The sequence below is a fragment of the Mastigoproctus giganteus genome, chromosome 3 (assembly GCF_048544385.1).
Source record: "Mastigoproctus giganteus isolate SK-2022 chromosome 3, ASM4854438v1, whole genome shotgun sequence".
Classification (NCBI taxonomy): Eukaryota; Metazoa; Arthropoda; class Arachnida; order Uropygi; family Thelyphonidae; genus Mastigoproctus; species Mastigoproctus giganteus.
Genome location: NC_143577.1, coordinates 184,730,659 through 184,744,976, shown reverse-complemented (window position 1 = coordinate 184,744,976; position 14,318 = coordinate 184,730,659). Strand labels below are relative to the sequence as shown.

General features: G+C 35.4%; 1 protein-coding gene across 1 annotated transcript in view; it reads right to left on the bottom strand.

Moving 5' to 3' along the window:
* LOC150088463 (serine/threonine-protein kinase Genghis Khan-like) overlaps nt 1–14,318 on the bottom strand; it is a 905,682-nt gene that overhangs the window by 615,228 nt on the left and 276,136 nt on the right. Inside the window, exons 11-12 of the mRNA XM_090370169.1 lie at nt 10,534–10,661; nt 4,713–4,850 (exon numbers count right to left, since the gene is read on the bottom strand). Of these exons, the coding sequence (XP_090226295.1) occupies nt 4,713–4,850; nt 10,534–10,661 (266 nt within the window). The remainder of the gene's footprint in view (nt 1–4,712; nt 4,851–10,533; nt 10,662–14,318) is intronic.

The following is a 14,318-nucleotide window of genomic DNA, read 5'->3' as shown; positions in this document are numbered from 1 at the left end:
ACTGTTCTTCTGAATTGGCTTCTATAATTCCCACTCTCTCTTTCAAAATAGTCCAGAGACGTGCCGCCACCAGCCAACATCCATTTACTGTCCAACTTCAAACTCACAGAACCAGCTTTTCATCTTTCTCGTTTATTCATTCAACTGCCGTTTTCTGGAACAACTTTCCTTTGTACGTATTTCCTGAAAATTACAGTCTACAGAAGTTCAAGTCTAATATCAACAAATATCTTCTTTCATCTTCTCAACCTCCAACCCAAGCACGGTCCTAAGCACTATAGGTTCCAATACCTCTCGTGTTTGGGGGTTACATAAAAAAAAAGTCATTAATCTGGCTGACCCCTGTTTAACTCATCTAGTCATTATAAATTTTCACAGTGTCTTATAGATATACAAGACACCAAACCTTCACTACATATACAAATTGGCCACAACCCACACAAGGGAGAAACCTTCACCAGCCGAGATGTCATTCCTGTCCCAGGAGCAATCTCTTTAGCAAACCAAGAGCAAATAACCAATAGGCCAAACCAGCCTGCCTTGGCTACAGCATATTGGGTGCACTACGGGAAATCCATCACTCTCCAACCAAGTAGCCAATACAACTTAACCATAATCCATTCTATGTTGAACAATATCGAATGCACAAGAATATTCAGGACATAGCTTGTTGACAGCTGCATGGTCAGAAGGGACCTTATGTCTCCAGCAATTTACACACCTAGGATCCTTATTAGGATGCTGTCTATAGGAGAGGTCTCTTCCACAACGTAATACGGTAGATCAGGGCCGGCCTGAGCTATGGACGAGCCAGGCAGTTGCCCAGGGCACTGACTCTTTGGGGGCACATGACACTGTGGAAGTAGACGGTCTGAGAGGGCACATATGATTAGTGGAAGGGGAAAACGAAAGATGTGAAGGCCCTTTCTCTGTCCCTTTCTTTCCCTATAGTGCATTAAACAGTTGAAAATGTATCAGCCACATGTCATGTGTCTGATGCAAAAGCCCTCTGTCTTTCAAAGATTTTAGCAAAAATGGATAGAGAACCCGGTTATACCAGACTAACCCGAAATTTTCCCCTCACCCCCCTCAGAGATGGACTGAGTTTGCGAAACAATGGCAGCTCTCTTGAAAGGGGCACTTTTATTGCCTTCTTCCAGGCTCTACCCTGAAAGAGGTATCAGGGTAGAGCCTGGTTAATACATGTCTTGAGAAAAACATATGTTTTTCACAAATATGATTTGGTCATGAACAAACGTCTATGTTGAATAAGATCTACTGAATCCATGTTCATTACTGCAGTAAAACAGTCAAAAATTAATTGATTGATATGCTTGGAGATTTTACTCTTAAAAATATACTAGAAAGAGGTAGGAAAGGGAAATATTTTAGTATAATTGTAATTTGTACTTCTGATGTTAGTCTTATTGAACAACTTTCCATGACAATAAGATTTGTTGACATTGTTGATGTTAAAATTAAAGAACACTTTCTTGATTCATCTGGAAAGGAAATTTATGAATCTACAGTGCAAATTTTGGAAGATTTTCAATTGGATTTAACTAATTGAGGAGGTTTGGGGTATGATAATGGTGCCAACATGAAAGAAAAAATAAAGGAGTACAAATGAGAATTTTAAGTAACTATTCGCGAACATTTTTCATGCAATTTGGATGCCACTTTCTAAATTTAGTAATTGGAGACAGCGTCTCATGTTCAGTATTTTCGAAAAGGTTTTTTGGGGTTATTCAAAGAATTTGTGTTGCTTTCAGCTTCAGTTGTTAGATGGTAATTACTGAAAAAATATATTAGACGGTTAACTCCTAAACCATTATATGATACCAGGCGGGAATGTAAAATTTAATGAGTTAAGGCTATAAAAAATGAAGTTTTAGGAGTGAGAGATGCCTTAACTGAGTTAGCAGAAATGCCTTTTATTAAACTAGTAGTTGCTTCTGAAGCAGAATCTCTAGTGGAGAAAATTTAAGAGTTTAATTTTTTTAGTAACACTTTGTATTTGGAATGAAATTTTATTTAAAGTTAATTTAATAAGCAAATCAATGCAGAGCTCAGAATTAGAGCTGAGCACTACAGTTATGCTATTAGAAAACTACAGAATTTTTAAAGGAATATTGGGACTCAGGTTATATGCAAAAAAAATTGGCAAAAGAATTTGAAATAAAACTAGGAGTGGTCCCTGAGTTTAAGATATCCAGATTTATGGGGGGAAATGATTTTTCTAGCAGCGAATCCCAAAAAGAAATTTCTACGAATGAAAAAAAAAGGAAAACTCTTTTCAAAATCATGTGATTAATGTGACCATAGATCACACAATCATGTAACTATCAGAACAATTCATGCAAATAAAAGAATATAACGATACTTGGGGGTTTTTTTACAACATAAAAAAAAAATGTAAACCATGATGATCTTTTTAAAAGGTGTCACACACTTGAAATTAAATTAAGTAATAAAAGTGTGTGTGATGTAAATGGTGAAGATTTGTTTCAGGAAACTGAGATGCTGATAAAGCTTTTGCCCGATTAGGTACCTGATAAAGACTTAAGTATTTTGAAATTTATAAATAACAATAAATTACAAGATAAGTTTCCAAATTTATGGGTAGAATTGAGAGTAATACTGACAATTCCACTAACACTGTAGCAAGTGGGGAAAGGAGTTTTAGCAAGTTAAAGCTAAATAAATGATATTTCAGATCATCAATGTTGCAGACAAGATTAAATTCATTAGCAATACTATCAATTGAAAATGATGTGGCTGCAAATTTGGGATTTTACCGATGTCATTAATAAATTTTCTAATATAAAATCAAGGAAAGGAATGCATTAAATGAATTTCATTTGGCACTCAATAAAAATATGACATTTGGTGTTAAAAACAAAAAACTGAAAAGATCTAGTGGTAGGTTGTGGTGTTTTAAAGTTCCGTTTTGGTCTTGTGAAATGGAGCAAAAACGTTGAATGTGTGCATGCGTTAATTCACCAAACAGTTTATGCTATGTTTAATGAATTGGTAGCAGATATTCGAGAAGTTGAAGCCGATTGAGCAGGGCAAAGTTTCTCAAAATGGAAAGTGGAATGCAATGCACTATAATATGCAAAACCATGGATGGAATTTCCAGTCAGTGAAATAAGGTCATTAATATACAAGAGGGAAAGAGTGGGGGGAAAGAACTGAGCCTTGGGGGACACCAGCATTAGTGGAGAAGTAAGAAGACAGAGAGCCATCTACTATTACCCTCAGTGAGTGATCAGAGAGAAATGTGGATAACCAATTACGAAAAACAGTTGGCAAACCATAAGATGGAAGCTTGTTTAGAAGAACTTTATGTAAAACACGATCGAAAGTCTCTGAGATGTCAAGAGCAACTGCTTGTGTTTCACCAAACTTTTCCATTGAATTTGTCCATAAATGGGTAACATAAGCCAGAATATCACCACAGGATCAACACTGATGGAATTATACTGGCGGTCGTTGATCAGACAGAAGGTTTCTAGGTAGTTTAAGAGATGGCAGTTAATTGATTTTTCCATTACTTTAGAAAGAGTAGAAGTAATTGCAATGGGACGATAATTGGATGGGAGGATTTGTCACCCTTTTTAGGAACTGGCTGGATGTGAGCAAATTTCCAAGCAGAAGGAAAAACACCTTTGGAATAAGAAGTGAAAAAAGGCAGCAAACAACAGGAGTAAGTTCAAGAGCACAGGTTTTGGGCACAAGTGGAGAAATACCATCAGGATCTGGAGCTTTCTTAGCGTCAAGGTTCGTCAAAATCCTTATGACATCCTTTTGAGAGAAGACCACAGGAGGCATTGAATGGAGCATTTTGCGATGGTGGGAGGTGTTTTACCAAGATCATTAATACATGAGTTGGAAGAAAAATGTAATGCTAGCAGGTCAGCTTTATCCTTGGCGGAAGTGACAACAGAACCATTTGGTTTTGGCAGAGGTGGGAGCAGAGATAGGCAAAAGTTGCGGTCAATAGCTTTGGCAAGACACCAGAATGCTTGGCTATCATTAGGACAAGAAGCAAGTTTTCTACTCTTAGACTGTTCGAAATCGAGTTTGGACTGATTAATAACTGCTTTGCAATTGTTGCGAGCTTTGGTGTAGGCAGAAAATGAAACTGAAGAATTGGAAACAAGCCAATTATGGTATGCAACATTCTTCTCTTGAACAGCCTTAGCACATTTATTGGAAAACCAAGGTTTAGATAAAGAACGAGATTTTAAAGTGGAGTGTGGGATAAAAGATTCCATTCCAACAAGAATAATTTCACTGACACAATCTGAGCAAACATTGACATCAGAAGTTTTGAAACAGTAATCCAGCCATCTCATGCTTAAAAACTATGTATCAGCTGTACCCATACATCGACTGTTGACTGCAGTCACATGATCAAGTTTTTATTCCCACAATGCAGTTCAATTCATCCTAATAGTAAGTAGTCCTATTTCAATTCTCCCTTTGGTATATATTCATAGGAATTTTTTAAAAATATCCTTGTATTTGCACATAACGTTGGTAGAGAAATATATAGTATAATTCATTACAACTTACCATAAAGCATATTAAAAAAAAAGAAGTAAGTTTTTAGTTATATGAATTTATGGCTTGCAACACATTTTTTGTTGGCTACTATTCAGTAAAATAACATGTAAACCATAATAATAAAGAGCATTTAATTTTACCAGATCTTCTTTTTCTAAGTGAATTTATTTCATCTTGAAGTTTGCGTATTTCAGCTTCAGAAGTATTGCTACCTTTTCCTAATCTATATTCCTCACCATCAAAAAGCACTCCCTGTTGTTTCAGAATTTTTGCCATTTCTAAATTGAAAAAAAAATAAGAACACATAGACTATAAATTCTGTCAAATTTTATAATGAATTTTTTTATGAAACTAGCCAGCATATTCTGCAGAAATAATAAATTTCTATAATATACAACTAAAATGGAATAAATAATCAAAATTAATAAAAGATACAAATGCTAATTGTATAGTAAGCTTGATCTACAGATTAAATTTTGAATTCTGTCTTAAAATTAATATATCAGCTTTGGGATCTGCTCAATGTGACAACCAATCATGTTTATGATACATTTCCTATTTATAAGTCCCTTCGCCTCCACACAAAGATAACAAATTTTATGTTACTCCTGTGTGTTTACATTGTTAATTCTCCTGTTACATTGTTACTCCTGTGTGTTTACATTGTTATGAGTGGCCTGATAGCAGTTCCATAATCCTTTTGAAAATACCACTTTTTGAAATAACACATTCAAATCTTCATAATTTATAGAAACATCCTATTGTTTGAAAACTTTTAAATGACTTCAAAGCTGAGCAAAGCTTCCAGGATTTGCTAGACACTTAAAGTGGAACAAGTGCCTTTACCAATAACACCATTATAAATAAATCAAATAACCATTCATAAAAAATGAGATTAGATCATTTCACTAAATTTAAACCTTTTATTCAAAGAAATAACCGAGAAAACTATGAAAGTAAGAAATAAATGACCAAAAAGAAATAAAGAAAAGTACTTGAAATTTCCTTCCAAAAATATGACAACCATCCCAAGGAAAAGCAGGTCCTATAAAGCTTTTCATTTATAAGAAATAAAAAAAACGTGAACTAACCTGTTGAACTTATTAACTGTTTGACTGACATCAATGGGCACTGCCTTCTGCAACATTTCTACAACAACAACAGATGGAAGCTTGTTCCAGCAATCAACCAACCAATGGCTGAAGGCAAACTTCTGAAAATCCAGGCTGTAGTGGATAGTACACGCCGTATACCCTCTTAATTTTTTTTAGGTGAATAGCATATACCTTCTGATTTTTGAAAGACTTGAAAAACCAAAATATTATTAAATATTTACTGAAATTAAAAAATAAATTTATTAGAATTTCATTCTTAGGCAAAACATATAGTTTTATTATTTTTGTTTGTTTGTTATTTGGTTTTTAGGAGCATTAGCAACTAAGGCCATATTGCTCCGGGGATATGCGGTGGTCATTCCCTGACCTTTCCGCATCCTCCGTATTTGGTTTTATTATTTTTAATATATATGTTGTGTATATATATATATATATATATAAGTAAATATTTGGGGTTTTTTTTTTTTTTTTTTTAGGAGCATTAGCAACTAAGGCCATATTGCTCCGAGGAATGCGGTGGTCATTCCCTGACCTTTCCGCATCCTCCGTATTTGGTGGTCACTGGCTCGAACCCCAGTCTAATCAGTTCTGTTCCACCAACCAACAACCCGCTGGCTAAAGGCAAATTTCCACACGTCTATCCTACATCTGTCTTTCCTCAATTTGAATTTATGCCCTCGCAGGTGATTATTCTGAGCGAGAGGAAGAATCCCATCAGCATTGAGCATGCTCAAACCATTCAAGGCTTTATACACCTCTATCAGATCACCTCGCCGGTGCCCAGTTTCCAACCACTGTAATTTGCAAAACTTAAGCCTTTCTTCGTAAGAGCAACCCTTCGTTCCGTTCACTAACCTTGTTGCCCTTCTCTGTACTCGTTCCATCAGCTCTACATCCTTCTTTAAATTAGGCCTCCAGACCTGTATACAGTACTCAAGGTGGGATCTGACCATTGCCTTAAACAAGAGAATAATCACCTCTGTATCCCTGCTAAAAAAATTCCTGTATCATTGATAAGACACCATGAGCTACTCTTGCAGCGCATCTGCACTGTCAGAGAACTTCATATCTGCCTGCACAATTACCCCCAGGTCCTTTTCATTCTCTACCACTGTCAGTGTAGTACCACAGAGTTGACACGTTGCTCTCGGGTTGCTGTTCCCCATATGTAGTACTTTACATTTGTCAATGTTAAACTTCATTTGCCACCTCTCTGCCCATCTGCTCAACCTTTCCAGATCCTGTTGCAGCAGCATAGCGTCAGTAGTGTCCTTAACAACCCTGACAACCTTTGTATCGTCTGCAAACTTGGACATTAAGCTTGATATACCATCATCAATATTATTTATAAATACAGAAAACAACAATGGACCCAACACTGAACCCTGAGGGACTCCTTTGTAACTTGGTTACAGATCAAATTATATCTATCATAGGCTTCTGTGTCACATGTTAATTTATATGTATCCCATGCATTTTTCTTCTCTGCCATATGTCTCATTAGTTCATCTGACATCCATTTAGGCCTGAACCTTGAACAATATTTCTTAGTTGGTATGTAAAGCCTAGTAGCTTACAAGATTAGTTCTTTGAATGCTTCCCATTTTGAGTTTGCTGTTGGTAACATCATCAGTTGGTCCCACTGTATAAAATTTAAATACTGTCTCAGACCATCGTAGTCGCGTTACGAAAGCAATAACCTTTCCCTTTACCCCTGATGGTAGTTACTTCCTTGAGTAAATCCCACTTCGGCACATTGTAATCACTGCCACCTAGTGGTTCCTGTATCTGGAGATTCTTAATGCATGAAGAATCACTACTGATAATCAAATCAAGAGTATTACTCCCTTTAGTTGCCTCCCGAACATGCTGATTTAGAAAACAATCATCCAATAAATCCACAAAAGCCTTGCTAGTGTGTGAGTTACCAACCCACAAATTCCAGTCAATATCTGGGAAATTAAAATCCCCCATTATAAGACTCTCTGATTTACTGGTCCACTCTATTTCCCTGTACAGTTTCTTATTATACTCATCAGAGTCATTAGGCCTATAGCACACTCCTACTCTCAATTTTGATCTCCCTATGCTTAGGTCACACCAAACTGACTCGATATTGCACTGTCCAGCGATGTCGACTGGCTCCACTTCCTTGGATTTTATGTGTTTCTTAACTAATAGCATAATCCCTCCTCCCTTCCTATCCTGTCTATCCTTTCTGTAGACATTGTACTCCCCAAATTCCAGTTCTGCATTACATATATCTGGGTGGCACCACGTCTCTGATATCCCAACAATATCCGCCTTTGATGCTTTGAGCAATACCTCAAATTCATCGAATTTATTTACCAAACTCCCAGCATTGGTGTACATGCAAGTATACATGCACCTGTTCTTTTTCTTAGCTACCCTAACACAACCCATGTGTTTACTTGTACCCCAATGACTCCCAGCAGTCTCTGAAATATCCTGCATCTTATTTTCCAGGCTGCTGCTCATTCCAATAGAAGCAGTGCAAGAATCACTTTCACTTCTGCCAGTGGCTACTGTTAATCTATTAGTCCTTGTATCCCCCAATCTAGCAGTTTTCCAACCCACCTAACGCTGCCTCGATAGCATCAGCAAACATTCTTGCACCCTTTCTATTTAAGTGTATCCCATCCTTGTAGAAGCAGTCTCTCCTGTTAACAAGTACAGACCAGGCTGATGAAAATTCTACCCATTGAGCCTTGCACAATCTTTCCAGGGCCGAATTGATCGACAGGGCTCTCATCATATACTCCCTCCTATGGTGTCTGAGCAGAATTGCAGACACTTTCAATTTCAACCCTAATTCACAGCTTTTTTTCAACAGTGACCTGTACTTGTTAAGTAATTCCGCTGGTCTCCTACTCTTTATATCATTAGTGCCAACATGTACAACTATATCACCTTTTGTGCCCTTAAAAGATGATATCCGCTCTACAACATCATGAACCTTTGCCCCTGGCAGACATAACCTGGTCCTGTTCCACCTATCCTTTTTACAAAGCATGTTTCCCGTTTCCCTGACAATAGTGTCACCAACAACTACTAGTTCCTTTGGGACCAGCGCATTCTGCCTTGGGGGTTGCTGTTGTGTTGCATGATGCCCAAGTACAAGCTCTGGCATTGGTGTGCACAGCTGAGAGCTTGATGGGCCCTCACTTTTAATCCTTCGAAGGCATCCCCCCCTGTCTTTCAAGCTCTCATATAGGCTCATAACAACGCTGAGTTGTCGCCTGACTTCCTTACACTCCTTGCATCGCGCACATACAAAGAGTTCCCCCATGGCAGTATCATGTCCCGTACCTGACTGCTCCACAAACATCGAGAAAATAGTGCATTTTAAAAGCTGTGATTCAGAGGGCAACTGCCCCCCTCAGTTCTCCCCTGAGCCACAGCACTTCCATTAGCTTGAGCCTTTTGCTTTGCTGCTCTGGTCTGAGTCATGATTTCGATTTAATTTCAATAAAATTTCAATTTCAGTACAAAATTAAAACCCTAAACTTGTATCCCAACACAGTTGCTATATTTATGTTTCAGTATCGAGTGTTATCTACAAAATCCCTTTATATAACTTCCGTATCAAGTTAAGTATTAATTATTTATTTTTGCTAATTATTTATGTTACGTAATCAACGTCGTTATATGTATATAGTTAAAAGTACAATTGAATTGACAATGAAGTTCAACAAGATTAATAGATTTACTGATTAATTGGCAATATTATATTATGTACTAAACTATACTAATCTTATGCTATCTAGTTCGAGATATTTTGTATTGCGTAACAATGGCGGCAATTTACGAATGGTAAATCTACGGACACTTAAGTATCGATTAACTTCCAAATCTCGCTGTCTCAATTCAGAATAAACTAAGGATCCTGACTGGCTACTTACAGAAAATAATTTCATATAACAATTGGTTAATAAATCGGCTAAATATGGTTAAAAAAAAAAACCTCTCGTTCAACGGAACTGCAACTTGTAACACGTGGATTTGATACCCTTACTGATACTAAGTAATACCTGCAAAATCTCTATCTAAGTTAAACTTTAAACTAAATATCGTAACTAGGAATATAGAGCTACTCTAGAAAATAAGTTAATATGCCAATTTAAGCTAATAAAACAGAAATTAAATCAGAAAAAACCTCTCTGTTCCAGGAGCGGCAATAAGCTACGTCCGCACAGACTACTATCGTTCTTCAAGATAAATGGAATTCCAGAGGGTATACACCTATACCCTCTGGAATTCCATTAATAACACTCATAGAGTATACCTTCTGCTAATTTTATGACTACAGCACTGCAAACATCTATAATGCAACTATTCTTCCTCAATTTGAAAATGCCCCTTCATGTGCATGTGGTTTCAGTACAATTTGCTTTTTCTTCATTCTAAAAGAGATTTACATTGCTTTTATTTTATTTACAAAATAAAAAAAAAATGTTTTTTATTGTTAAAAAAAATTTTAAAAACTATGAAATTATTGTAAAACAAATTAAAACATACATAGTACATGTGGGTTCAGTACAATTTGCTTTTTCTTCATTCTAAAAGAGATTTACATTACTTTTATTTTATTTACAAAATAAAATAAAAATATTTTTTATTGTTAAAAAAATTGAAAAAACTATGAAATTATTGTAAATTAAAACATACATAGTACATGTGGGTTGTTCGTAATCAATACAGATAAACAATTCAGATATCACATCTCACTAAAATATTATTTTCACATTAATGTAAAGCTTCCAGCATTAAACAATAATTACAACAATAACAGAAAAGGCTTAAGACAGAAAATACACATTCATACCTCTTATTTTCCGTTGTAATTCTATCTTATCATGATCTAATTTTTGAATCCTGTGTTCACAAACAATATGATTATCACCTATATATTCTACACTGAAACCAAAAGGTCCACCGAATCCTGACAACTTGCTATAGATGAGAGAAAAAAATAATAATAAAAATTCAGAGATATATTTTTGCTAAAAGAGCAAATGTTATTTAACAAAAAGGTGCCATATTTTAAGAACTCATTACAAATTTATTTAAAGAACAATATTCTATCCTTTGTATATCATACATACAAAATTATCAATCTCAAAAGTGTATTTAAACTTTTGCTTCTTATTTATTTTAAATCTCTATTGGATATTACAAATCCAACAGCTAATTATTAGTAACAGAATTAATATTAATGGTGGCTAAATAATACAAGGAAGAACATTCATACAGCATCGATTAAAAAAAAAAAAAAAAAAATGCGTGCATGTACCCTGTATGCATGTTTTATTTTATGTGAAAACATCCTTGGCTTGGAAAAGGTTAAAGGGTTTTAGGAGTGAAAAGAATCCGAACATGTTTAACATTTTAAATCATTTATTTTTTTCGACAATTTCATCAATACATGTTCAATAATTAAATAACTTACAATGGGTTTGTGATAGCTAAAATAGGAAATGAACACTTGATATTGTAAAGAGTCTAGATGTCTTTGAAACAGCCTCAATTATAGTTCCATGATTAGTAGTTGATACAGATCTAGAAGTATTTAACATTAGTCCAAATTTATTTTCTAAGAAATCAGTCAAAGGTTTGGACTGAGTATCTGCAAAATTAATGTTGAAATCTTCACTAAGTCTAATTGGTATTCGGTTGTATTGTTTGTTAGAAAATTGTTGTAGCAGTGCAGTTCCTTCAATCATGTAAGAAAGTAAAACAAAATGGATGAATTCAATGATGTGTTTGATCTTTTGGTTAAGTGAAATTTAAATGACTACCAACAATATCATTTGACCATTAGGAAGAAGGCATTTGGCTGCACAAATGTCTCCAACAGTGCGAACACTCACTAACATTCCAACAGTTTGTCAATAAATCACTTCCATACGAGGAGTAACAATAATAACATGCGTACGATTTTCTCTCTTTTGATAAACTGCTACACCGCCAACTCGCTGATCTTCTCATTTGAATTGAACAACACAATCGAAGTCAGATATGATTATTTCTTCGTCGTTATTTAGCCACATTACAGAAAGTAGAAGTAAATTGGATTGTTGGGTTACTGAAAAAGTGAGATTGTCACTGTGAGCATATAAACTTTTTCAATTTAACATAAGAATGGAAAGATCTTTTTGTTTACTGATGAACTTGTGTAAAGTGTGTTGCATGGCAAGTATAGGATTCCATGATCTGGTCATTTCAGCTTGAAGTACAAGAATTGATGTAGCGTTTCTCAGTCCGTGATAAAATTTCTCCATTTGCAGCAATAACGTAAAGACCTCTGATATTGGTAACTCAATATAATGCAACATAAACTAGTTGTTGTTGTTTGTGACATTTCTTGTATTCATAAACTACGGAATAGAAAGTATCTCCCTGAGATTTATGGATGGTAATAGCACAAGCTTGTATTAGTGGAAAATGATTTTGTTTAGCCAAGATCATTCTGTTGTTATTCAACGAAACACTCACACTTCCTTTTGCAATTGGTATGGCTTCTAAATTGATTTCTCAAGCCATAGCAAACAGATGAACCTTCGTTATAGCAAATCGACCCACAACAGGTGATCCTGGAAATTTCAACCAAAGACGTTTAATAGAATTAGTCTATTCATCATATTCAGTACATGCTAATTTTGCTAAATCTCTGTTAACTAGACCATCGGACACATCAATATTAGTGGTTATCAAGTATGGTTTGCCAATAAGTAAAGGAAGTTCATACAGTAATCCACTGGAGTCATACTGCCATTATGAAGTTTTTGTCACACATGAGCCTCATGTTCTGCACCCAAAAAATATGTCTTGGGCAATCGACATAACAGTATCCAAAGACAAATTTAACACAGAATTGTTATAATCATTTACAGATTTATATTTTGAATATAAACGAACACCATCAGAACACAAATTTTTCACTTCTTCTTTGCTCACAAATCTCAATTCGATAAGTTTCTGTTCATTGTCGGTTAACTGAACACCGTTTCTGATTTTAGTCAACACTCTTGAGAATTCTGAATTCAACTGTCTCATCACTTGGTCGAGTTCATAATATTGTAATCCACACCAAAGAGAGGGGGCTTTGATGTGTGTGAGTGGCATGTCGGCGCCTCCGTAGCCAGGTGGGAAGGAGCGGCAGTGCGTAGCACAAGCTTCTCGATTAGACCGGGGTTCGAGCCTCTGACCACCAAATACGGAGGATGCGGAAAGGTCAGGGAATGACCACCGCATATCCCTGGAGCAATACGGCCTTAGTTGCTAATGCTCCTAAAAACCGAATAACAACATATAACAGCTTTGATGTGTTGCTTAATTTGTTTATAAATAGCCATTGCTCATAATTGTTGCAAATCACCAATCAAAAAAATGTCTAATCCACCAAAATTATGATCTACACAGCCTGTAATTTGTCACAAATGTGCATCTATCTGAGATAAAAGTTCAGCTCCAATCATAATAACTTTGTCGATAACTAAAACACATACATATTTGAAAAGAGTACGATATCGTTGAGCAACTTGAGACAGAGGTAAATTCTTTGATATTGAAATTTTCAATGCGGCATGCACAGTAGTACCATTAATAGCTACAGCAGCTTTTCCAATAGAAGCACAAGTTACATAAGCATTACAGAAATTATCGATGCTAGTAAAATTATTATAAACTACCATCAATAATCGAATTACAAACATCTTACCACAGTCAGCAGGGCCAGTAAGGAATATTTGGATAGGTTAATGATTAGGTTGAAGTAAATTATAAATGACATGAAATAAAATTCCTTCCTGTTTTAAATTAGCTTTTTGCATTAAATTCCAAAACTGATCGTTTGGCATTAAATTTTCTCGTTTCTTTGCTATTGCACCAAGCTGATTTAGAGCTGCTAGTCGAAGATCATAATTCATTTCAGTGTCTGGATGTTCACAGAAATCTTTAAATGAATCAGAGTCTTCATGAATCAACATTGCTAGGTTTTGTATACCACGGACGATGGCTGCATCAGCTTCTATGTCAGTATAGCATATTTCACAACAGATCTCTATAGTTTTGTGAATATCTAAATCAGATTCATAATTTTTATGACATCCTAAAATATCTTGTTTGTGTTCATCATACAAAGCAAGGAATTTCATTTCAGAAAGTATTTCCTTTTCTTCCCTTCAAAAAGGTACATGAAGAGTAACCATGTCTCTCATTTATATTCATTCAAGTCACTGGCCATATCATAATTTCGATATAAAAGTATTCTTGGATATTGACAAAGCCGGTATCGACATCCCAAGGTGCATATACAATTGGCAACGAAGTCAGCTAAAGTAACATTTTCTAGTGCTAAAGGTCTTTTCTCGTACTTATCAAACCAATTCTCTTTTCAAATGTCGGTAGAATAGTCACCCACTTTTTCTCATTCCATTTCTTCATTTGATTTTCTATTACGCTGTCGAATTGTAATAAAAGTAGATATAAAAGTTACAACAACTGAACTCTCAGACATCAGCTGACAAAGAAAATACCAAGCAGCCTCTTGATTTTCTTGTAATTTTAACAATGTAAAACTCAGAATACTCATTCATAATTTCAATAATT